The 26,687-nt window shown below is 42.3% G+C and overlaps 1 protein-coding gene across 4 annotated transcripts; it reads left to right on the top strand.

Annotated features, from left to right (window-relative positions):
- Window positions 1–324: 324 nt before the first annotated feature.
- On the top strand, window positions 325–26,360 carry MAP3K8 (mitogen-activated protein kinase kinase kinase 8). Of its 4 annotated transcripts, none has more exons than XM_014569700.4 (8): window positions 327–895; window positions 6,921–7,282; window positions 13,149–13,313; window positions 14,851–15,112; window positions 19,581–19,687; window positions 22,037–22,189; window positions 22,878–23,124; window positions 24,984–26,360. In XM_014569700.4, exons 2-8 carry the CDS (start codon window positions 6,947–6,949, stop codon window positions 25,115–25,117), a joined length of 1,404 nt encoding a protein of 467 aa, XP_014425186.1. In that variant the 5' UTR covers window positions 327–895; window positions 6,921–6,946; the 3' UTR covers window positions 25,118–26,360. The 4 variants fall into 4 exon arrangements, with proteins under 4 accessions (XP_075778707.1, XP_014425186.1, XP_025036598.1 ...); XM_025180813.3 differs by having other exon boundaries at window positions 327–1,302; XM_075922591.2 differs by having other exon boundaries at window positions 328–714.
- Window positions 26,361–26,687: the final 327 nt, after the last annotated feature.

Here is a 26,687-nt window from a genome sequence, read left to right as displayed (position 1 = left end):
GAACACTCTGCACTCTCCACTGTGCAAACAAGAAGGGGCTAGCCAGCCTCATGTTCACAGTGACCCCAGGCTACGTTCCCTCCTCTCCCCTGCACGGGGGCATGTCAGACATACCCCCTCATCCGCTCCCTTGCACTGCACGGGGTGGGGGGTCAGAAATACCCCCTCCCATGAGCTCCCTTGCACTGCACACAGTGTGTGGAGGGGGTCAGAAATAGCTCCACGGGACTCCTTGCACTGCGGGGGGGGGGGGCTACCTAGCACTGCACCAAGTTGGGGGGGTCAGAAATAGCCCCACGAGCGCCCTCGCACTGCACGGGGTGGGAGGCAGTTCTTAGGCTGCAGAGACAGCTGCGGCCAGCTCCCTCGCAAGCTACAGCGCTGGGCAGACACCGCGCCTCCCACGCGTTTCCCGGGGCCGGGGTAACGCGGTGCCTATGGCCCGGCGGACGCCCCTGCGCCTCTGTGGGGCCAGGAAAGACCCTTCCCCAGCAGCGCCCGCGGCGGGGTTTCCGTAGGTTTCACAACGCACCAACCTTTCTCTTTCGGCTTCCTATCAGTGAATTAGAAACTGCCCGGTGCTCCCCGCCCCCAGTACTAGCGCGTCACCGCCCCGGGCCCCTGCTTGGCTCCGCTCTTCCGCCTCCCGCGGATTCGCCAGCTGGAGCTCCGCGCTGCCGAGGCGCCGCTCACCTGGCGCGCAGCCTCTCGCAGGTAACGCTGGGGCAGGCGGGCAGCGGGAGAGCCCAGGCGGGGCCGAAGGAACTTCTCGTGACAGGGGCTGCCCTTCTCCCCCAGAGCGGCCCGCGGGGGGAGAGCACCGGCCCCCACGTCAGGGGATGTAGCGGCGGGGGTGGGCCCCTCCGAGCACCCCGCTCCGGCACCTGCTCTCCGGGTGAGACGCGCTGAGCCGGGGCCTCCCAGACTCCCCGTAGGGAGCTCGCTGCGGTGCCACCTCCGGCTGGACTCCAGTTGTGCCAAGGCGATTTGGTGCGCCCGGGCAGGCTGCTCTGGCGCTGTATCGACCCGCCGCCCCTCAGCCCCCCGTCGCCAGTCTCGGGGGAGGAGGGAAACGCGGGCCGGCCTGAGCTGGGGAGCTTTGCCTCCAGTTGCCTCTGAACGCGCGCTGAGGAGTCGCACTGCAAGAGATGCCACTCAAGTGCGGGGGGCTCATCAGTTACTGCCAGCGGGCCGCACTGTGTCCAGTGCCGGGAACTCCTCTGCAGCCTGAGCTCACAGCTGTGGGGATCCAGCTCCTGTTTTCGGCGGGGTTGCCTGGCTTTGAACGGCAGGGCATGGCGGGTTAGTCCTGTTCATCTGTATTGTGTGTATAATGTGGTTGCCAAAACTGGAGCGGAAAGTATCTGTGCACAAATCGTTACTGTGTTGGTGGGGATGCTCCATGCTCTTGGGAAGAAAGGTTGCTTGGAAATGTGTGTAAACGTGAATGTGTGGGGGCGTGTGAGGAAGGAAAGTGGATGGAATGGAATATTCGTTTTTTCCTTGTGGCACATCTGGTGGTTTTAATGACGCACGCATGTAAAGACAGAAGTGGCCAGTGAGAGAGCATAGCAGGCAGTGGGGTTCACCTTATTTTTTACTGAAGTGAAATATTAGTAGCTTCAGAGGCTATCTGAGTTTGTCTGTACAGGGTAAATGTTAAAAAAAACACATTAAAGACTAACAAAACGTGTAGATGGTATATGCTCATCATACCATCTACATGTTTTGTTAGTCTTTAAAGTGCTACTAAACTATTTGTTGAAATATTAGTATAACTCAGCCTATTCCCTTGGCCTATGGCATTGCTCACAAACTAACACTCCCTGCCCATTACCTCCTTGGCTATGAGCATAGGGATTCAAAACCAAATTCTCACGAATGACTTCTCCTGTAAACAAGGACTGAAAATACATCTGTTCCTTTATTCCCCAGTCAGACCATGTTAGCACCCATCAGTGTCCCATAGCTAGGAGGGGAAATAGCAATGTCTGAAGGTTTGTTTTTATTTTAAGAACTACTAGAGAGGGAAAAAAGAATGTTCCTTTGAAATATGTGTTCTAGGTCCTTATATGGCTCTCACCAAAAATTATCTGTTTTGGTCATGTATTTTGCTATAAGTTGTATTAGATCGTGTATTGGACAGATGTAGTCAGAAAACCTAATTTTGGAGGAATATGTAATGTCCCTACTAAAGAGGAACATGGCAGATGGAATGCATGAACATACGCCTGTGAATGCTCCTAATTAGTCTGTGGGTCTCACACTTCAAGCTTGAGTTGACAAACATTGTGTTCTAACTAGCTGATAAAGGCCCCGATGGACTCAAATCTTTTCCATCCCCTATTGAATTTGTTAAGCACTATGTTGTTTAAATACTGTATCAAAAACTTTAGGCGGGGTCTGCTTTAAATATAGGTTGAACAAATGGCTGTTTAAGGTTCCACAGTTGTAGGAGCTCATATTGTTTAAGGATATTGCATATGTGACAGGTGCAAGCTTATTCTAGTTTCTCTTTGAAACCCTTTTGGAAGGTGTATCTGTCTCCTAATGAAGATTACTGTCCAGAAAATATTCCATTGCACTGTCTGTATTCAAGTAATGGGTTAAAGAATCAGGGACAAATTATGTTTTGCATTACACAGGTGTAGCTCTAGTGTAACTCCAGAGTTCCATGAAGTGACACCAAATGCCTGTCTATGGAACTCATCACAGAATTTGACCCATTGTTGGTAGTAATGGCAAATATAAAAATGGGAGAATGGCCTGGTACTTACAAAGTCCCTGAACTATGTGAGGATAGTGACATTGCTTAGAAGGTGCTGGGATTCGTACCAAAGCACTGTCCCTATTCAGTAGTTTTGCCCAGGTTATTAGCCTGTGTTTAGCATCAGTCTGTTCAGTCTGTAGATCCCCTAGAGTAGTAGTTTTCAACTTTTTTTGCTCACGACCCAGTTGAAGAAAACTGTTGATGCTCACGACCCAACGTAATTTGACTAGAGTGTGGGTTCCAGAGTGGGGCTGAGGATGATAGCTTTGGAGTGCAGGAGGGGGCTCCAGCTTTGCTGGTGTCAGAGCTGTGGCAGGAGGGGGTTACTTTGAGCGGTTCCCTATCAGCAGAACAGCAAGGGTGCTAAGGCAGGTTTCCTGCCTCTCGTGACACCACAGAGCATGCTAGGCCCAGGATGCAGCCAGCAGCAGGTTCCCAGTCGGTGGGAGTGTGGAGCTAGTGCTCAGGACAGGGGCAGTGCGTGGAGCCCTGTGTGCTCTCCCTCCGCCCCACCTGTTGCAGACTGCTTTTGGGGTACAGCACAGTCTGCAGTGCCAGGACAAGCAGGTAGCCTGCCTTACCACCCCCACTGGTCACTTGATCACCCTGCAGCAATGAGATTCAGTGCCTGACATTCCACTACCCAGTTTGAAAACCACTGCTCTAGAGTTCTTGAAACTATAGATTGAAATTGATATGGTTCTTGTTAATTTCATAGTCGTCCCCCCATCCCCTCCTTCCCCCCCCCCCCACCACATCTGAACAGCCCTAAAGACAATTTAGAATCATTAGGATTTTACACTGCTGCAGGTGTCTTTTCTGTAGCTTATGGGAGCTGTCTGTCTGAAGATTAAAGGACATCTGCTTGTGTTGGTTCGTATCTGGAAGGTTATTGCTTACAATCACTCTGTCTAGAAGTTTTTTCCTGTTGAGAGAGCCTAAATTTTGTAGAAATAAATGAAAACTTTCTGCAGATAATGTTTTTTTTCCAGTGGTTGGAGAGTATAATTTTAAAGCCCTCCTTGAAAGCACTTAAAAGTAAAAATACAAAATTCACTCTTTTATGTATAACTGATTACTAGTCACACTATACCTTTTTCCTCATTTAAAAAAAAAAAAGACAGTAGAGATGTGTTTTCACTGAGTAAGTTAGTTTTCATTTCCAGGCCCTAATCCTGCAAGTAATCATGTATGGATGCAGGTGCCCTGTGGTCTCAGTGAACTGAAACCTCCAGTTGTGTAGGGTTTTTTTTGGGGAAAGTGGAGATAAAACTGAGAATGCAGAAGTAGTTAAAGCAACATCTTTTTTTCTTTTTCTTTTTTCTTTTTCTTATCTTTTTTCCTTTTGTGTCCTTTTTCCTTTTGTCTTGTGGCTAAAAACTGTTCATGAAAATTAGTGTCTTTGGCTTGCTGATTCCTCATGTGATTATGTTTAGTGATAAAGGATCAGAGGAGGTCTCATGCTTACTTCTGATTTCTGCAACCTAAAGTTTATGTGAGATAACATTTGGAAAACACTGAATTAAAGAGGCAATGACTTGACCCCATTTTCTATACTGAAATATACGCAGTGCTAAATAGGGTTTTGTGGAAAATAGAAAATTCAGTAGGGACAAGTTGGAGCCACCCTTCTTGTGTGGTGCTTTTATTGTTAATTTCTGCAGCATTTTAGCTTTCTTTTTAAAAAAGAAAAAGTTTCTACACCTTATTGTGATTAAAATAATTTTCCTAATAAATAAATCTTCTGTGCAGTTCATTGCTTTCCTCCATCTGTAGATAATCTCCAAAGGCTCTGATGCTATCTGTATTTTCTGAAGCCATGGATAAGTGAAATTGACAATATTATGATCATTTTCATTGTTGCTCAGACCTCTGCAGGCAGCAGGGAAACTGTTAAGAATTATGTGAGTAAAACAGCAGTAACGTCAAGCAGTGCAGCAGAGTTTCTCATAAGAAAGATTGTCAGTGAATCAGACATAAGATGTCATGATGTCCGAACATGAGAGTTGTCAGTAATTTTGTTAGCTGAATAACACTGAATGCCAGGTTACATGATTGACAAGTATGTTCAGACACAATACAGATTTGTAAGAAGGACCTGTCCTTATTATGGAAGACCTGACCCTTCTGTAGTAGCTAGCAAGCTTTGAGCAGTGAGGAAGGGTCAGTAAGTTCTTCTTTCTAGCAGTTTAAGGGTGGGCAGGAGAGGAATGTATACATATATTAGCCAATGTCTGAAACAGAGAGAGAGACAGACTCCAAAATAGGGTCTAAGGATAGTGCTGTGATAGAAATCCCAGTGCTTTTTCCTTTTCTCCCAAATGGCTGGGGGAGTAATTGAGAGAGCCTTCACTCTAGTGCATTATTGTCAGCCTTGCTGATATGTGTCCTCTCTTCCCTCACTTCCATATCTGGCTTTAAAGCCTCTGATTAGTCAGTGTCTAATCAGTCTAATAGAAAATGCTGGGGGAGAAGGGAGTTGTGTTCCTCCCACCCCCATCATGCTTGTAATTACTGCGAGTGCCATGTTTTCTTGAGTTCCCCTAAAACTTCCTCCTTAAGACCAGAACCATATTTGTTTGCATTCATTTGGCACAGAGTGAACTGATCTAGATTATGCTGCACATGGGTGGAGGAGATGTTGCTGCTTTCTGCCCTCTTTTCTTTTTACTCATGGAGCCTGAAGGTGCTACAGAGAGGCAGAGCAGCATGTTGCAGAAGTGCCTGCCACATTCCTTTCCATGGTCCAGATCAACTGAGTTTTCCCGGCCTATGATCTCAAACTTGAAGTTTACTCTGAAGTTATCTGCCAATTTAGCCATGTCATTCTTTAGTTTTCTTCAATTCTGGTTCTGACGTAAATGCTCTCTACATATGACTTGAGAAATATTTTTCAGAAGGGTTCCAGGTCCTTACAGCCAGGGGAACAAAGATAACACCTTGAATAGAAACTACAGCTAGGCATGCTGCATTTTCTGACAGCTTTAGCAGATTAGATTACAGCTTGCTTTCCTCAAGATGAGTGACTTGTACTTACCTTTTTGTTTTTTAAATGCCACTTTCTGCTTTTCCTCTCCTACCATGAGTAGGTAGTTACATTAGATTATGGAAAACGCAAACCAAATGCAAATGCGATGCACTTTATTCCATTCTAGGGGAACAGCATGATCCACTTTCCAGGGTGTTTCCAAATGATAAGCATAGAAATTAAAATATGGAAACGAACAATAAAGAACTGATTTCCTGCCCTGCTTGGAAATCCTGGTTATCTTTTTGATTCTTGGATGCAGTATCATATGTTTGTCTTCAAAAATTCCCCTCTTATCTGAACCCTGTGATCTTCTGCTTTTCTTTCCATGAGACCAGTGAAGTGAATGATCATATGAGCATGGGGCAGTCATTCAGTTTTAGGAGGCTTGCTGTTTCTAGACAGGTTTGCAAACTGTTTTGAATAGAAGAAACAAAAGTGAAAAATTTCATGCATTCATCTGGGAATAGGGACTGAATATACAGACAAATCTGACTCATGTTTTTTATGGTTTACTGCAATGCATTCAGAATTAATTTCAGATAAGCGTTCATTGGCTAATGAAATCTACATGAGCAAGAATCCCCTTAGTCTAATTATTTTAATAGTAGTCTTATTTAATGAATTTTAAGGAGTCTGAGGATTGGATGCAGTTTAAGAAAGAAGGTTCTTAGCATTTGTGGGTTGGGGAATAATTTGGTTGAAATAGCACTGACTTAAAATTTTGTAAGAATTTTTGTTAGTGGGTAAAAGTGTTTTATGTAAATTGAAAAACAGATGAAGAAAAAATAGAAACTTGGAATATAGAGGAGGGCAGGAAGAACAGACATACTTTTTCGGATTTCTGAACAGCGTTTTCTTGGCTCATCAGGATTCTTTTATGCACTCACAGATTTGAACACTGAGAATTTTCTAGCATATATACTTGCATCTTAAAGTCAATCCTCATATTTTTATAACTGATTATCCTGTGGCAGGCTAAAATCTTCACCTTAAAATCTAACAGTATAATAAATAATTACTCCTCACCCTGTTATCTAACTGCCTATTTAGTCAAAACTAAATAGTTTTGTTAGTTGCTGGTCCTGTTTCTAACATTTTATTTTTGTTTGTCTTTTACAGGTCCAGTTTTCTAAACTTCACATATAATGGAGTATATGAGCACTGATAGTGACAATAAAGAGGAGATTGACTTGTTGCTAAAACATTTAAATGTGTCTGATGTGATAGACATTATGGAAAACTTTTACCCAAATGGAAAGCTGGCAGTTTATGAAGACAGTCTGATTACTGTGTGTCAGGAAACAAATCAAAATGAGGGATGTACAGAATCCTTATTATTCCATGGCAGAGAGGTTTCTTTGCTGTCGTGCGTCAGGTATGGGACTGAGGAAGACTTGCTCGCTTTTGCAAATCAAGTATCCAACACTGCAAAGCAAATTACCGGACAGAGACGACAAGAATCTGGAATCCTATTAAACATGGTATGTTATTTTGCATGAAAAAGAGAATAGAATATTTTGAATGTAATTACTGCATACTAAAAACAAACCTACAGATTCTTAAATGCACATTGACATAATAGCATCCAATAGTAATAACTGAAAGTATGGCATAATTGTAAGAAAAAGTGCAACCAATTAGATTATTTCATGCATAATTTATGCAAAGATCATCCTTCCCAAAACAAGTCAGTGTTGGAATAGTGTATCTCAATAGAATTACTTCTACCTTGTAGTGCCTACTACTACAAAATATGATAATCTGATATACACACCATCCATTTACAAACTTTAGAAAATTACAGCAAGGAATGGTTAGCAAGTAGGGATGTCAACGTAAAGTCATGCTTAACCCATAACATGCTTATCACATACATGCATTCCACCCCCCTTGGTCCCTCTATGTCAGAGGCAGCAAGGTGGGGAGCGGAAGCTGGTTCCCCACAAGCAACGGCTCCATGGAGCCACCTGCCCCCCTCACCCCAGCACTACTGCCTCTATTTGATAGAGACACAGCAGCGCAGAGGCAGCAACACAGAGGTTAGGAGGATAGGAAGGAGCCGATACGCATTGGGAATCAGGTTTTAAGATGGCTCTCCCTTGCATGTCCGCTCTGGGAAGCTGCCTGCCCCCCATGTTGCTGCCTCTATCAGAGGCAGCAGCAGAGGGTGGGGGCAGGAGAGGCTGCTGTGTAGCAGCTTCTGTCGGTTCCGGGCCTAGGAGGACTAGCTCCCACCTTCCACCCCATGCTCCTGCCTCTGATACAGAGGCAGCAGCGCAGGATAGCAGGGAGTTAATGATTGTTTAAGGATTATAGCATGTTTTGTTACCATAACACTCAGATCTCAAAATGAAGGGTGAAGTATACATTTTGGTTCCAAAATTATTTGCATTCCACAGAAGTCTGGTATCTTTCCACTTCTGTTGAAAACCACTTGCATTGTAAATAAATCATCTTGGAGCAGAGGTGGTAGAAATTGTTACTCACTCAAAACAAATGAATCCCAGACCATTTAAATGTTCCAGGATTTATTTATTTATTTATTTACTGGCTCCCTTATTTTGGATGTTTGCCTCACTTTGCATCCCACATTTGGCCCTTGGCATGTAGAGAGTATGTTGTTCTGATATATATGCTTCCATCTGAAGACCCTGGATCTGAACTGCAGGAATGTTTGAACTCTCGACTTGAGCCCATTTATTTTCATTCACAGCTAATTATAAATAATGATAACTGTTAGTGATGGCTTTCAGAGCAATCCTATTATTACTTGTTCTAAGATTCAAAATTAAAAGCTCACTGGGAGTTGATGGACATTTAAAAATAAGGGCCAGTTGTTTCACTAATTCCCTAATCCCTGAGGTAATGGGTATGAAGAACTTTTTTCTGTTGACTCATAGCTTTTGTCATCCTAATACAGTGGCCTTCCAGGTGTCAGGAGACCTTCAGGTTAAAGTCTGAGCGCACATAAATACAAAAAACTTTAAAAACAACAAATAGACTGGTAGCACTTTAAAGACTAACAAAACATGTAGATGGTATCATGAGCTTTCGTGGGCAAAGCCCACTTCAGATGACTGGAGTATTGGAAGTCCAGAACCAAGAATAAATAAGGGAAGGAGGGGGTGCAGGGGAGGAAAAAAATTGGAGGGTGGGGGGGAAGAGGACATTAGGTAGATAAGTTTCAAAGGGTTAGCCAAGCCAGTCTAACAGGAAAAACTTAAAAAACAACAGATAGTCTATTACAGCGTTTCCCAATTTTATTTGGCCATGGAACCCTTTTCACAGTAAAATAATTTCAAGGAACTGCTAGGGTTCCCAGGGTAAATTTTGGCAAGCAAAAAAAAAAAAAAAAAAAAGCCCCTCCAGAATTGGTTGAGCAAAAAAACCTGCAAAATTCCCTGTCTCTTTAAGAGGGGGCGGGGCAATGCCACATTCTCAAGGAACCCTTACTTTCACTTCACAAAACCCCGGGGTTCCATGGAGCACCAATTTGGAAACACTGGTCTATTAGCTTCTTAAAGACTAAACAGTTAAAAGAAGCTGATAAGAACCATTAGTTTGCATTAGGAGAGGAAGAGTACTAACAACAGATTCTACACAGACATCAAGAACCATTGGCACCTTCGTTGTTTGGTTGGTTGATAATGTGCGAGTCAATCGATATTGCAATTTAAACCATTAGCATGAGAGCTATCTTGAGAATGAAGTGGCGTTCCAGTCCTTCTCTGTGTATTTGGCTTGTGGAATTGGTCTGAAACAAAACAGCAACTTGGAGATCCCTTAATGAGTGTCCCGGAAGTTTAAAATGTTCCCCAACAGGTTTTTGTGTGTTGCCTTTTCAGATATCTGATTTGTGTCCATTAATTCTTTCCTGTAGGGACAGTCCAGTTTGTTTAACATATATTGCAGTGGAGCATTGCTGGCATTTGATGGCATAGATCACATTACTGGATGTGCAGTTTAAATGAGCCTCTGATTTGGTGGCTGGTGTGGTTGAATCCAGTGATGAAATCAATTGTATGGATGTGTGGGCAGAGTTGGTACCGGAGGTGATTCCTGGATGCTTATTATATAGCTGTATAGTGTGGTTACCGGAAAGGATATGTTTCAGGTTACGGGGTTGTCTGTAAGCAAGAATAGGCCTTTCCCCCGAGGCCTCTGAGAGTGAGAGATCATTTTCCATATACAGTAAAACTCAAATTGTCCGGCATCCAGTGGTCCGGCACTCCCAATAGTCCAGCACCAACTGGAACCCGGAAGTGCTCCAGCTAGCCGGACAATTGGAGCTGCTCCACGCCGCTTCCTCAAGTCCGCTGCTGCCGCTGCTGAAACTGACCAGCTGCAGACCTGGGGAAGCGTTGCGGAGCAGAGCAGCTGGGGTGCTGCCGGGTTGGTCCCACAGCACTTCCCCTCACCTCCCTGCTTGGTGACTGGCAGCACCGCAGCTGCTCTGCCCCACGGCTTCCCCAAGTCCGCCGCTGCTGAAACTAACAGGTGTTGGACTTGGGGAAACCCTGGGACAAAGCAGCTGGGGTGCTGCCTGGTTGGTCCTGCAGCGCTGCCCCTCACCAGCACCTGATTCACCCCACGCCATGCTGTTCCCTGCCTGAGCGCCCCCCCCCCCCTCCAGACCCATCACAGCCCCCCTGCCGGAGTACCTCCAGATACTCCGGCATATCCGATGATCTGGCACCCCCTGGGTCCCAAAGGTGCCAAATTATCAGAAGTCTGCTATAAATAGTTAACAGAGATTCGTTCCAGATGTGAATGTAAAACAAATGAGTCTACTCTCAATTGTGCTGTTTATTGAATACTATACTCTGACTATTTCTTTTCTTGAATTCAAAATTCTCTCTCCCTCTCTCACCTAATCTAAATATTAGCGTGGCCCCCAACATTGGGACACTCCTTTTCTATGTACTCTCCCTTTGTGTTGTTGAGGCATTAGTGCAACTGATGCCAATTGTTTCAAATGTGTATAAAAAGTTTTGCAAACAGTACAATATTTTTGCAAACATATGTTCACTTTTAAAACTAGATGACACTGTGAAATGTGGCCTTGCTTAGTGAAATTCATAGAAACCATTAAAATATTGTGCTGCGTATTTGTGACACACCTGGACGGACTTTCAGTTAGCTACTTGGTTATTTTGTGTGCATTATAATTTATGCAGAGAACACACATGTATGCATGCACCAGTTCTTTGTGGCTGCAGGCAACCAGTTAGGCAACTGAGGAGGGGAACCAGGGTATTGTCAATAGATCATCTCACCCCTTCTATGTGGATCCTCTTCTGTGGAGGAGTGTGCAAGGAGCAGAAATGACTTCAATCTTTGGTCTGCTGCAGTGGAAGCTGAGTGGTTCTGCTGCCATTCAGTTTGTGGTGGGACACATTGCCTTTCATCCCATTCCTTCACACTCACGGAGCACCCCAATAGCTTGGTCTCTAGGACTTCATGCTCTGATGCAGGAATTGCCTATTACTGGAAAGATTCCAGGGTTTGGTTATTTTTAGTTATTGCCATACCCTGTGCTTTTTTTTTTTTAAACCAAGTTACCTGTGTATTTTTCAAATCACTTTACAATCAAATGATGTATAAATAAATGATTTTATGGTGAGCATAATTTAGGGACCCATTTATTTTGGTATATGTTCCATTGCTCATTCCACTCACAAATGCCCCTACAAATTATATTTGTTGGGCTAGCCCACTGGACATTGTGATGTTTGACAAGATTCAGGCCTCTATCCTTAGGTTTTTTTACCTTATTTTTAAAAAGTTACCATTGAACCTTGGAGATTATATCAAAGCATCTTTACTTTCTCAACAACCCAGTGGCTAGATAGAGTAGCTTGTCATCCGTGTTTGCTCTGGCAGAATTTTGGAAGTGGAGAGAACCTCCTAATGATACCTTGTGGTATGGGAAAGTATGAGAAATGTTTATAAGGGACAACTCACACTTGATCTGTGGCAGAGTCCAAAATAGTTTCTTACAAATGTATCTGCTAATTTCTAAAAGATGGAAAAATTCCTGAGAAATATAAAAGGTTGTTTCTCTATGAAACATGTTACATTTTTTTCAGACTCTGTTCTGGTAATATATGGAATGAATAGAGGAGCTGGACATTAATGCAAAAGGAGCATACATTTTTTTGCTCCACTGCCCACAATGTGTACCTAGTGCAATTTGAAATATAACGGATTTTCTTTTTATTTGCTCATAATCATGAAAATATAAACAAAAGCTTTCATTATTTTTAACTTCTTGAAGCAAGCTTAATATTAAATAAATACACTCTCATTCTTGTGGGCAGGTGCAATACATGAGTGTCAGTTTTATCAGTCAAGAAAATATTTTTTAATTGAAAAACATCTTGTGTTATTTCAAAAGTAGACAGCTCAAGCTTGGGTGTTTTTTTTTTTAACATGAATGATACTTTAAAAACATAAATCTCCATAACAGGCTGTTGGGTATAGCATGCTACTGAGGAGCTTTGCAAGACAGTATGTGAAACATTTTGCAGCACAGATATGAAAGTAATGTATTGCATTGGTCCACTTTTGTTTCTTTATGTGAATTCAGAAATGTATTAAATCCTAGTAAACTGATTATCCATATCTGGAATATAATATCTCATTTTACTGTAAATTCTGAATTCAGTGAAAACTTATTCACCAGAAGTGTAATAGCATCAAAGATAGAAGTGCTTAGTATAGCATCAATAACACAGATTTATAAAATCATGTTCATTTTTTTTCCTAGTATAAGTCAAAGTGTGAGGACACATGTCAAAGTTTAAGCCATACTTTTGCCTTTTAGTAAGCTGCAGACAGTCACATTTTTTGATCATTTATAAGTCTTATTTCCCTGTGCTTCATGTGACATTGGGAAATGCAGAAAGTCTTACTCATAGTCTGTGTTACAGAAGATGAGTAACAGCTATGTGGCACAACAGGTTAGCAGGTTCCAGTAAAGAACCAACAAGCCTTCAGGTAAATTTACACAACCCTCGTAGTTCATCTCAGAAAATGTGGTGGTATTGCCAGGCAATTAATTGCAATTTATAGACAGTTAATCATTAGATAAAAATGTAAATATATTTGTCAGGAATGAGTATGCCTCATGCTGTTCTCATTTCTAAATTAAGACTACTAAATATATCATGGGAGTCACATGTGGACAAAGGGGTTGATCAGGAAATGCTGAATTAAGTAGTCTTAAGTGAATACCCTTTCTCTGCATGTGTCGAATTTTCAGAAGCTGAAAGTTAAATCCTAGTAAACAGATTATCCACATCCTTTCTAACGTTTGGTTCCCTCCTTTTTTTTTTTTTTTAATAGATCACGCCGAAAAATGGGCGCTATCAAATTGACTCTGATGTGCTTTTGTTTCCATGGAAGCTGACCTACAGGAATATTGGCTCTGATTTTATTCCTCGAGGAGCTTTTGGGAAAGTGTATTTGGCACAAGACAGAGAGACAAAAAAGCGAATGGCATGCAAGCTGGTATGTTAGTATGCTGTTTTTCTCCCCCAAGTAAAATATTGTGCAACAGGATACATTTTCTAAATTTATAAGAGGATACTTCTGCATTTAATTTCAGTGCCAGTTGGGGTATCACTTTTGGTTTTATTGGATTACATAGGAGGGAGGGCCCTATGATTAACCTTTGCACTAATGCATTTTTTCAAGAGTGCTTAGTGTTTGAATTACTAAGTGGGGCTTTTTTTTTCTTCTGCACTGTCAGCAGAAAGTTGAAAATGTTATTTGGAGATCTTTACATTGAATCTTACAGCAATCAGTATCACACAACATTGGAGATGAAATCCTGGCCTCATTGAAGTCAATGGCAAAACTCTCATTTTCTGACTCAAATGGTGCCTACACGGCATCCTGATACTCTTCTGGAACTTAATCACATGTGCAAATACTTTCCTGTATTGGAGTTTAAGTGACATGTAATATGTGCTATTTCCATATTTCCTTTGGGTGTATTGTAAGGATAAGTAAAAAAGATCCTTGATTTTCCACAACTTAGAGTTTGTCAGGCCCATCTCTTGTATGAAAACAACTCAGCATTTTTCTTTAAAGCACTATATTGTTTTTAGTAATAAATATGTGGGGGCAAGCGAAGGCTCAGATTAAGACACACTCTGTGGCTTCTCATCCACTCCCTCCCCCCCCAATGGGCCATGTAACAGTGTCTTCCCGTTGCTCAGGGAACATGAACCTGGCTTTCCCTCGTGCAGAAGAGCTGGAAGGAGGGGTTCACATGCCTTTTCCCAGTCCATGCACCCAAACTGGGACTGCTTTAGTTTGGGGCTTGATCACATCACACCTCAAGGTTAGAATTGTGTACATGAGCCCTATGCAAACAGTACTTCTCAATTAAATAAACATTCCCCTATGAAACAATTGGTTTGTAGCCATGAGTGGTTTGTAGCCAGGGACATTGAACTCTTTTGTAGCAGAAGATCACTGCTCTGTATCTTCTATCGCTGCTACCTAAAGAAAGTAGGTTGTCACTTCACAGTGACTTTCTTCACCATTGTGGTACTGTGCTAGCTTTTTTGTATTGATCAGCATTTAACCCAGTTTCACAAGGTGCTGAACTTGTTTGTTTTACTGCATGTGTAAGTAGCGACAGCCACACCTATTCAGACCCATGCTGTTGGCAGCATGTGATTCTCAGAGGATAGATGAGACTTCAGCTGGTTAGTAGGAAAATGGAGCTTTTATTTTTTTATTGAGCTAGGAAGTCTGAATTGCACAAACTCTTTAGGCTTGGATGGGAATGGATGTTGCTATATAGCTTTGTCTAGGACAATACTCTCTCTTTGGGCATGAGTCCAAAAGTTGTGTCTGTCTGGCACAGAAAGGAGGAACAATTCAAGAAAGCAAAAATAGATATATCTTAATGAGTAAAATAGTTGCGTTTGCCTTTATTTTCAGTTAACATGTAGAAAACCTAGCCTTAAAGTGGCTAACTTCAGAATAAGTTTTGCTGAAGCTGGTTTGTCTTCGTTGTGTTTCAATTTGGTAGGTTCCCGTGGAACAGTTCAAACCATCGGATGTTGAAATCCAAGTCCGCTTCCGCCATGAGAACATTGCTGAGCTATATGGTGCCATCCTATGGGATGAGACTATCCATCTCTTTATGGAAGCAGGAGAGGGAGGGTCTGTCATGGAAAAATTGGAGAGCTGTGGGCCTATGAGAGAATTTGAGATCATTTGGGTGACTAAACATATCCTCAAAGGACTTGACTTCCTTCACTCAAAAGGAGTCATACATCATGATATAAAACGTATGTATCTTTCATTCTTTAAAAGGCTATTTCTTTTTCTTGTTACGTATGGAATGTTTACCCATTTTTTGAATACTTCTACTTTAGAGGACAGTTCTAAGGCATGGAGGACCCTCAAGTCCTATTGGTCTTAGAGGGGAATTGGCAAAGAACCTGAAGAGTTCAAACAAACCCTCTCAGAGCGATTGGGCTAAAACTTTGCCCCTCTCTGTCACCTCTTTGTCAAGGATGAACATTTTGTGCTTCTGTTTTAGTTCTACATTATTGATGTTTGTACTGTGGATTTGCATTGCTATTCTTGAGACTGTTCCCATGATGTAATTGAAGTAGGCACTTGATTAATTTTTTTTATTGAGGCTTTTAATTTACCTTCTATCAAGACACATGTAACTGCTACTGCCCGTAAATATTATTTCTGCCCAGCAACACTGCCAGAGGTCAAATCCTGCTTGTCTTTCTCAGGGAAGGATGGTTTTTAATTAGTATTTGGCCTCTAATATTTATTTTGCAACTGATTTTTTTTGATAACCATGAGGGTTTGAAAGTAGGCTTCAAAACATTTAAATGTTCTGCTAGACTAACAATGCCTAAAATGGTGGCAACAGTAGTTTGTCAAGAGCTGCTTATTCTATGCATATGATTTTTTTAAAAAATTCTTACAAGTAAAGTTTTGAAACTGGGGCAACTATTAAGTTAACTCATTTCTTTTCCTACTTGCATGTTGTGTCTTTTTTTTCCAGTAAATATCTTGCAGAATAATTCGCAATCGTTGATCATAACAATTAAATTAACACTTGTAAGTGATGGATCAGATAAAATAATTCATACATATTTGAGATTTGAAAAAAGATTGCTTGAAAATTGGAAAAAATACTTTTTTACTTCCCTGTGTTGGCTGGGTTAGGAACATTGGTTAAATAGATTAAAATGCAGGCTTGAGAGCATCAGTTTTGATTGTTGTCATCACTGGTCTGGATGTTGTGTGGTGGTGATGCATTATGTCATCTTGTGGTGACGAGTTGCGTCAGTGGAGAGAGAATGGGGATAAAAGGAGAATTACTTCTGAAATGAGCTAAGCAGCCAGCCAGACAAAGGTGTGGGTGTGTGTGCATGCACACCTGCGCTTGCATGGATGTATGTGTACAGAAGCAGGGGAATATCGGCGGTGTTCCCCTCCTCTTGTTTCTATCTGAAGGGCTTGACCATTGTGGAGAATGTGTGTTGAGGCAAAAACAGCTGCAAATGGAGAAGATGTCTCTGCTTTCTGAAGCTTTTTGAGATTTTTATCCATTTTAGAAGTTGAAGTTTCAAAAGTGAATGTATGTAAAATCTCTTGAGCTCATGGCAGTGGAATCTTCATCTCCTTTTGGAGGAGGGCAGGTCAGATGGGGTGTCTCATTCTTACCTTCCAGGTAGAGGAGAGGGGGCAGTGGTGAAAGGGAGACCATTTCTCTAAAGGAGAAGAGGTCAAAAGGGTCTCCCTGCTGGGACAATATTTCTTTCCCCTCCAGTTTCTGTTGGTGGAGAAATCGCAAGCTCCAGGGTCTGCTTCAGGTTCCTGTACCATCAAATCCTCCAGCAGAGGATGAATTGGAGGGGAGCAGAGCTTCCCCATGCCAGGGTCAGGAGCAGAAACTCCCCCTGTGACTTTCAGCTGTGCCTCTCTGAGCCCTTCCTTATTTTAACCTCTGGCTAGGAAGTTGTGAGATCAAGAAACTGCTCTTTTGGGGCCTGGTCCAAAGCTCATGAATGTCAGTAGGAGTCCTTCCATTTACTTGCACTAATTTAGGATCAGGCTCTTGGTATTTGCAGCCCTGCCAAAATGAGGAATTACTGGAAGTCTTGTGCTAGAGCTTACTCAGATAAGATTTTGAGCACTTATCTCAAACTTTGTAGTCTAGGGAACAATAAGTGCAGTTAAAGGTACCTATCTCAACCTGTTACTGCTTGTTTTTACAGCAGGATAATGTTCTGCATTCTCTTATTCACTGTCATACTACATTAATCTGTGTCTGCACAACTGTACTAACATGTTGATCTGAAAGCTCACTTAAAGAACCAGTAGGTTGCAAAATGACAAGTCTGCTTTGTTTTTTAACTTGCACAAAGGTAGATTCTCCGGGACCAAGAGGGTTTGAAAAGAAGGGCTGCAAGGATTTATCTCAGACTTTATATAGATATAGATAGATTTCCCCCCGCCCCCCTTCCCCCGAGAGTAAACATGGAAAGTTTCATCCCACAAAGAACTGAGTGTTTTTATGATTTGGTTTGCAATTGCAACTTAACCTGTGATGTTTACTACACGGAAAAAGATATGACAACATAATAAATATGTGATTCTGTTGATTACTTGGTACTTGCATTCAGGTTCCAGGATAAGGGCTATAGCATGTAACAAGCACTGTGATTTAAAAGATAGAATCTTAGAACTGGAAGGGACCTCAAGAGGTCATCGAATCCAGTCCCCTGCCCTCACAGCAGGACCAAGCACTGTATCATCCCTGACAGGTGTCTGTCTAACCTGCTCTTAACCATCTCCAGTGATGGAAATTCCACAACCGCCCTAGGCAGTTTATTCCAGATTTTAACCACCCTGACAGGAAGTTTTCCCTAATGTCCAGCCTAAACCTCCCTTGCTGCAGTTTAAGCCCATTGCTTCTTGTCCTATCCTCAGAGGCCAAGGAGAACAATTTTTCTCCCTCCTCCTTGTAACACCTTTTTAGATACTTGAAAACCGCTATCATGTCCCTTCTGTCTTCTCTTTTCTAAACTAAACAAGCCCAATTCTTTCAGCCTTCCCTCATAGGTCATGATGTCAAAATTCAAATCATGATCATTTCACTTTTAATCATTTTTGCTGCTCTTCTCTGGACCTTCTCCAATTTCTCCATATCTTTCTTGAGAGGTGGTGCCCAAAACTGGACACACTACTCCAGTTAAGGCCTAATCAGCGCAGAGCAGAGCGAAAGAACGACTTCTCACGTCTTGCTCACAACACTCCTGCTAATGCAAACATGATTCTGGGATGCTTTTTTTGCAACAGTATCACACTGTTGACTCATGTTTAACTTGTGGTCCACCATGACCCTAAATCCTTTTCAGCAGTACTCCTTCCTAGACAGTCACCATTTTGTATGTGTGAAACTGATTGTTCCTTTCTAAGTGGAGTACTTTGCATTTATCCTTATTAAACTTGATCCTGTTTACCTTGGACCATTTTTCTAGTTTGTCCAGATCATTTTGAATTTTGATCCTATCCTCCAAAGCACTTTCAACCCCTCCCAGTTTGGTGGTATCTGCAAACTTAATAATCGTACTCTCTGTGCCATCATCTAATTGTACTTTCTCTACACCATCATCTAAATCATTGATGAAGATATTGAACAGAACCGGTCCCAAAACAGAACCCTGTACAACCCCACTTATTATGCCTTTCCAGCACAATTGTGAACCATTAATAATTACTCTCTGAGAATAGTTGTCCAGCTAGTTATGTACCCATCTTATAGTAGCCCCATCTAGGTTGTATTTCTCTAGTTTGTTGATAAGAAGGTCATGTGAGACCGTGTCAAATGCCTTACTAAAGTCTAGGTATACCACATCTACCGCTTCTCCCTTATCCATGAAGCTTAATATCCTATCAAAGAAAAACCTGCCTGGATATAGGAAACCATGAAACACCCATAGGGCAGGTCTGTGGCCAGCATAATAGCCACTCTGTACATGGTTCCTTCCCAAACATTTTCACTAGAAGAACCATGAAGAACAGTGTTAAATTCCACTGCTGAATTGTACTGAAGGGGCAGTCAGGCACAGGAGCATTGGGGGCATCATGTCACAGCTACCTGTGAGACTGAGGGCTTGGAGCTCAGCAGAGAGAAGCCCTACATGTGAAATCTCTTTGTTCTGAATCCTAGAACTCCTAAGGATTTGGAGGCTATGCCATCTACTTGCTCTATGACCCTTGCCTCCTTGAGGTGACCCTGTTGAAATTGCCAGTGCCATGCCTGTGGCTTTCATGGTTAGAAAATAGTCTGGCCTACAAGATCCTTCTTAAAGGGATGTTAGTCTGTGTCTGAAAAAATTACATGGAGTCCCGTGGCACCTTAAAGACTAACAGATTTACTTGGCCATCAGTTTTTATGGGTAAAAACCACTTCATCAGATGCATCTGAAGCAGTGGTTTTTACCTACAAAAGCTTATGCCTAAATAAATCTGTTAGTCTTTAAGGTGTGACAGGATTAATCATTGTTTGTATTAGATCATTATAAATCTCGGAGCTAAATAACTTACTGCCAGTGGTGATACTGAGTCATGACGTGGCTGTATAGGTTGAATATATGTTTATTGCTAGAGCTTGGTCTGTCTTCCTTTTTCTCTAGTTTTGCATGAGATGTTTATGTTGCACAATAAATGGCACAAGCTTGCTAGAACCTAAAATTGTCTTTTTTACTTGTTTGTCTTTAGCCAGCAACATTGTTTTCATGTCAACAAAAGCCGTTTTGGTGGATTTTGGTCTAAGTGTTCAAATGACTGATGACACGTACTACCCCAAAGACCTCCGAGGGACAGAGGTATGAGTGGGTGCATGAGAATGTCCTGTGATTACATCATTTTTGCCTTGTGACCATTCTTAGACTTTCCAGACTGATATAGTTTAGGGGAAGTAACCTTTGCTAAAGACTTCAGTGAAATCAAAGTTTTATAATGTTTTAAAAATTGTTTTTTCTTACAGTTGATTAGTTTTGTAATATAGTCTTGATTACAGTTGACTATTTAGATTATTGACTGGGGAAGTGTAACTGTTCTATTATCCCCAAACAAATCAATTTACTAACTACAGTTAAATCCAGATCCAAGGATGAAATTTAAATTCAGTGATAAAACTCCCATTGATGTCAATAGGCCGAGGGTTTCACTCCTGAGGGATAGCTCCATAAAGGGAGTTAGGTACCCCAGTTAGATCCCAAAACCCCAGATCAGCTGCAGCCAATTCTGTAGATGCTTAAATTCCATTGATGGTATGGAGGAGTAAGGGAAGTTGACAGGAGTGTTTGCTGCCATTGGTCTCCCTGTTGTGAGGATGGTGGGCAAACTCAAATCAAGGTACGTCGACGCTAGCTACATATCTTGACTACACCTTCCTCTTTAATGTAGACCTGGCCTAAGTCACAGCAAGATCCTTGAATCCAATATTCTCCCATAGAGATACATAAGATAGATTTTAGGCCCTGATTACGTGCAGCTGCAAGCTCTTGGACAAGCCAGTGGGGCTCCTTACAAGTCTAAAGACCAAGATAGGAGGCTTGCTTAGCAACCAAGAGGAGGCAGTTGGCTTGGATGCACGAAGAAAGTATGACCTTGCTTTGTATTGCCAAAGAGGCTGTGCTACAGGAAATGTTTCCACAGAAATTCTGACCCTTGTCATATTGATAGCATTTCTGAGCAAAACATAAGTATGTGTTTAAAGGAGACCTTTACATAACCCTCTCTCGGGGAGTGACAACTACTTGCAAGGCAGCACGGACTACTACATTTCAAAGACACAACTAATGTTTCAGGGAACATTTTGTTTCAGGAGGATGCGGGAACTTTTTTTTTTTTCCTGGCTTTCTAGTCAAGAGTCAGAACTGAGGCCCTTTTACCTTACTAAAAATAACTATCCCTGTGCAGTTAGGCTGACAAAATGTCTTTTCATTCCATGTGAAGGTATAGGTGATGGAGCCATGTAGTGGGAAAGTGGTGAAATCCTGAGGGGGGAGGGACTTTCCAAGGGAGGAATATTTATGTTTGTGGAATAGAAAGGTGGAGTTGGAATAGAATTGGAATTAGACCAAGATTTCATGAGCCCAGTGCATTTAGTGAGAGAAACAGACTTTCTATTTATGTAGGATTGATTAAATGATTCTGTAGTGGGAAGCCAGTTAGGTGCCTGCAGTCCTGTACTTTCACAAGGCATATGCAAATTTATCCAGTCCTTTAGTGCAAACATTCATCTCTTCCACCTGCTTTGGAAAAAAAACCACAAGAGAGCAAGAGTCTTTGGTATTTGCTCTGCTGTTGGCACGCTGCAGCCTCATAAGAGACAGAGGAGGGATTATGGGGGTGAGAGGAGACTCAAACTTTAGGTTAAGCTTTGTGGGAATACACACTGGCTACCCCATACATTTTAGGACCTAGAAGGAGAGACTCATGATGTGCTTCCTGCTGTTGTATCCCTCCAGCCTCATCAGCAGCAGGGCCTGCATGGTTTGCAAGGTTACTGTGTCATCAGTGGATGGTTTAGCTTCCCATAACACACCTGTTTCCTTTCTGTAATCTCTGAAAGCCCTAGAGAGAGATGGGTATTGCTATTCCCTTTGTCCAGGCAGGTATTTACACTGCCATCACACCTCTGATATAGAAGTGGTAACTGGTGGTATAACTATATGGAGCTATTGCTCTGTGTGACTTGCCACTTCTGAGCAGTTAAGAAAGGAACAATGCAAAGTTAAGTTCTTGTTGCTGGTAATTTAAGATAATGCCAGTGCTGGTTTACCAGATTTTTAGAGGAATGTGGATGAGGGAGAAGTGTAAACTGAAGCAAATAGACTGGCCTGCAAATCTAATGGGTGGACTGTTTGTTTGGCCTGTCAAAATTTAGCTCCCCAGAGCCAGGAGCTGTAGGAATGCTGTGCAGAGAGCATCCTCATCCACCAGCAAGAGGCAGTACCTCATGCAGGCTGGCCAGCTGAATACTGAATGGAGCTGGCTGGCTCTGAGTGACACTCTCTTCATGCTGTGGGGTGGCTGTGGCTTCTCTGAGGGTATGCAGGGTATACAGCTGAATAAGTGGGATGGGCAGGGGGTATTGTCCCATGGTAACTAACCTAGGGGGAAGGCAAAAAAGCAGAGGCTCACCTTCCTTTGAATGCTCTTCCCAGATTTACATGAGCCCCGAAGTGATACTCTGCAGAGGGCACACGACAAAAGCGGACATCTACAGCATGGGGGCTACCATCATTCACATGCAGACTGGCAGCCCGCCGTGGGTGAATCGATACCCTCGCACCTCATATCCATCGTACCTCTATATAGTAAGTATCCCTAGAACAGCCTGATCAGCCAGCCAGCCAGAGAGAGAGTGCCCTGGGTTCTAGTTGGTAAACCTCCAGCCTTCCAAGGGACTTGAAATATTTGCTGCTAGAGGCAAGATGCCAATGGCCCAACTCTCAAAGAAATACTGTAGCGCACAAAAGACAGCTGTGATGATTAGGAGGAGACACAGAGACTGAGAGAGCGCCAGTGTTAAGATTAAACAGCTACAGATTTATGGCTCTTGGATGTGATGTGGGGGTGAACTTAGAGTTGTGCAAAATGCAGCCATTTCAAGTCCAAATCATTTCACATTTGTTGGAGTTATGGGGTTTGAACAAACCTAAAACCTCAGAACAAAAGTAATTAAACTCTAAATTTCAATCCAGTTTTGCACTGAAGCTTGGTGAATCTCTTGTGCACAATGCCTTAAATGGGATCCAATTTGCTCAGAAGGTTTCTCAGGCCTTTGTCTGAACAGGTTTGAATTTTTGCATTACATATAAATCTGAAGGCAGGTGAGGTTTACATGATTCCCTGTTCCATAGGGTCTCTTCAGCACTGTTCTAGAGTAACAAGCTTTTATAACTTGTGCGTTATGAGAGGGGAATTCCCAATTGTCCAAAACTTCCGTGTTGCCTTTGGCCTTATCGTATGAATGCTGAGAAGGCTTTCTCTCTTGTTTGCTAGATACACAAGCAGGCGCCCCCGTTAGAGGATATTGCAGAAGATTGCAGCACCAGCATGAGAGAGCTGCTGGAAGCCGCTCTGGAAAGGAACCCTAATCACAGACTCGCTGCAGCAGACTTATTGAAACATGACGCTTTGCACCCCCCGCCAGAGGAGCAGCCACGGTGCCAAAGTCTGGACTCAGCCCTGTTTGAAAGGAAAAGGCTGCTGACGAGGAAGGAACTGGAGTTGCCAGAAAATATTGCAGGTATAACAGCAAGCTTCCCCCTCTTGTGCTATTATAGCGTAATCCACATAAACAATGCATCTACTAAAACAAATGATGCTAACGAATTCCAGGACTTCTTGATGAGAGAAGTCAGTAAAAATCTTGACAAGATGAGGTCAGATGCAGGTCTCATGAAAATATATGGCAAAATTCCCATTGACTTCAGTGGAACCAGAATTTGGCCTAAATTCTGTAATTCCAGAATAATCAGCTCCTCACGAAACCCTGGCAGTCCTCCAGGACTGTTTTTTAAAAAAAATCCATATTACTTTCCTGTGTTTACTCATTCCAAAATTATGTCCGTTTTATTATTAGCTATTGGTCCAGGGGAGAGAGGGAAGGAGGTGTATGACTTTATTTTATTTAAAAAACTCTTTATACCTTGTCCATGAAGTTGAGAAGTGTCAGCACTAACATGCAAGGCCTCTGAAAGGGACTGTTTAAAAGCAAATGATTACACACATACCAAGCCACCAGACTATGTGCTGCTTATGAAGAGTGAGGCATAAACCAAGTTAAAATCTTGCTGAGTCCTAAGATATAATAGTAGGTCCAAAGGGAGAGCTGGCGCCAGCAAGCTGTTAATAGACTTATATTTTAAAAAAGAAAGGAAAAGAAAAATAATGTTGTCTACAAATACTTGAAAAATTTGATGTATGCATCCTAGCAACAGGCACTTTGAATAACAAAACACAACCAAACAAAATCCCCAGACCTAATGAAGCACTTTATTTATTTATGTATTTATTTTAAATAATAATTTAAAAATACACCTAATGCTTGTGCATAATCAATAATACAGTGCAACAAAACCCCAGCAGCATAAAAGTAATGCAAATATAATTGAATTTCTATAATGGCACCATCCTGCAGTTTGCTTTCTTAAGTGCATAGTCCTTTGGCTACAGCAGCCCTCCAGAGGCAGGGCTGTGTTGAAGATCAAGGGACGTTCGGCCATTAATCTGGGAGTCTAAGTTTGGCATGTGAGTGCCCAGAGCACTCATTGGAAGAGTGCTTGAGGGTGTCCTGAGGTTGTAGTAGCTTCTTTAGAGCCATAGCAATTTATGAAATTATGTGCTAAGTAGAGCAGAGGCCCAGCCCCAGTTCTATATTTTGCACAGCCTAAGCGGAGATGTAATCTGGCCAGTTGAGGGTTGGTTCTGAACTGGCATAATGCTGGTAGAGTTTCCTGACTTAGCCCAGCCTCTCCTTTGGAATCCTGTTTTAGGGCACTATTGAGGGATCTCTGCTTCCCTCTGATAGTTCCCAGTTGGTATATGGGTCTTTCAAGACCCATACAGTTTTGATTTTGCTCTATTGTCAGGCTCTAGGAACCTAGGAGCTGTAACCGGCTCTAGCCCATCCATCTCCACCTCAGAGTCTCAATCAGTCTAGCCCACTTTTCTCTAGAGATGCCAATGACTTACAACACTTTGCTTAAAAATGAAGCTTCTTTTGAATAAGTTCCAAAAAGGAGTAAAAATAAGAATTAGACCATTTAAAAACATTGGTAGTATTTGAAATGAGTTTTTGTCTTAGATCCTGTGCAGGGCTGGCCTTACCATGAGGCGAACTTAGGCGGCTGCCTCAGGTGCCAGGCTGTGGGGGGCGCCACTAGGACCCAGAGTGTAGAAAATTGTGTCTATTGCTTACATATTCTCTCTGCAGTACCATGAGAGGAGTAGAACAGGAAGAAGGCAGAATTGATACCGTTCAAAGTTTTGGCCCAAGTGAGGGGGCATAGGAGCGTCATTTGAGCTCCCCGTCTCAGATGCCAAAATGTTGTGGGCCGACCCTGATCCTGTGATATTAATACAGTTCACCGCTTTCCTTTTCAGATTCTTCCTCATGTACGGGAAGTTTGGAGGAATCAGAGCTGTTAAAAAGGCAACGGTCGCTGTACATAGACCTGGGCGCTTTAGCTGGCTACTTCAATATTGTTAGGGGACCACCAACATTAGAATATGACTGACTCTACTGATTTCTTGTGTCTGCTGGTCAGAATTGGAAATCTGTCTGTTCAAGCTAATGTATATAAAGTAGTGCCTTTTTCAGCTGTAAAATGTGAACGGCTTTCAACTGCACAGATGATTAAGCTAACGGATTTATGGACTCTGATAAATATATCCGAAGCAAGCAATAACATGTTGTTCTCTGACAGAAAACCAACAATACACAAGAGAAAAGAACACCTTTCTGGGAATATTATCTGGAGACTTTCCATGCACTGTGTATGGTTTTTTTTGTACACGCACTTTCCATGCTGTGGGCTGTAAATAGAAAAATCCTTTCATTTAAAAAAAATATATGAATATTGGGGGCAGATCCTCCAGTGTGACTTAACTGCACTGCTCTAAATCTGGCTGGGGAGACTCTGGTAGTCCTACCCAAGCTTCGGCTGGCTCAACCTTAGGTCAGCCTTTAAATCGATGTGGACCATACCACCCCCAGGACCCGTGGAGAAGGTATCCGTGGGGTACAGTGGTGTGCTGGTCACTCTTTGTTTCTTCACACACCAGGAAGAAGGGAATTTGGAGCTTCTTTGGTGAATCCACAGCGCATGAAGGTTCTCGTAGAAGGGAGGATCCTCCACTGGCTTTAGAGCAGCTTTGTGCTATGAGACCAGGGGAACCTCCCTTCACAAGCTGAGCATTCTGGCCCTGAGCCTGCATGTGATTCTGAATGTTATGTACATTAGAGGGGTTATAAGTCTATTTAGGCCACTGATTAGTTGTCTGCCAGTAATGTTGGGAGAATTCCTGATTGTGGTATTAACCCCAATAAGCTGAATGGAATGCTTTAAAACTGTGTTTAACTGACTTAGTAAACTATGTATGAGGAAGCATGTCATTAGTGACGAGCTGTGTTTACGTTCCTATGGAAACAGAATTTACCTTGTTCTCGCTTTGTCTAATATATCTAAAACATGATGTTTTGGATGATAGTAAAATTGTGTAAACTACATAGTTCTGTACATCCCATGGGATGAGAATGTAAACTTTTATAAAACTCTTCAATGCTTAGGTCCATCTCTCTTTTAAGCATTTGTAAAACATGGCATACTATGTATGTTGTATAGCAAATCCCTTATGAAGCAAGGTCTCATTTTTAGATATAAATTATTTCATGGTGCCTGTTCAAGAGATTTACACTGATTATTTTCACTTTGATACCAATATGATTGGATGAATAAATCCGTTGTGTTGTGTTGTGAAGTGTTTATTCTGTTAGTTTATTCAAGTTATTAGTTAAGGCCGAATTGCGAAGCCTTCTGGGAACCTTAAAGTGGGCATGTGGATCTCTGCGTATGCCTCCCCTGCCAATGTAAATTATTCTTTTCCAATGGCAATCTGAAGGTTTGGGAGAAGAGCAATGTGACATTTCACTGGATGCTCCCAAACCTCCCTGAACTACCAAGTAAGAAAGAAGTGAGCTTCACTAGTAACCAACATTTAGAAAAGTTTCCAAGGGTATGTCTACACTGCCACCCTAGTTTGAACTAGGGTGGCTAATGTAGGCATTCGAAGTTGCAAATGAAGCCC

Source organism: Pelodiscus sinensis, chromosome 2, assembly GCF_052426305.1.
Source record: "Pelodiscus sinensis isolate ZL-2025 chromosome 2, ASM5242630v1, whole genome shotgun sequence".
In the NCBI taxonomy this organism is placed as follows: domain Eukaryota; kingdom Metazoa; phylum Chordata; order Testudines; family Trionychidae; genus Pelodiscus; species Pelodiscus sinensis.
Note: the sequence above shows the minus strand (reverse complement) of the source record. Positions and strands in the feature narration are given on the sequence as shown.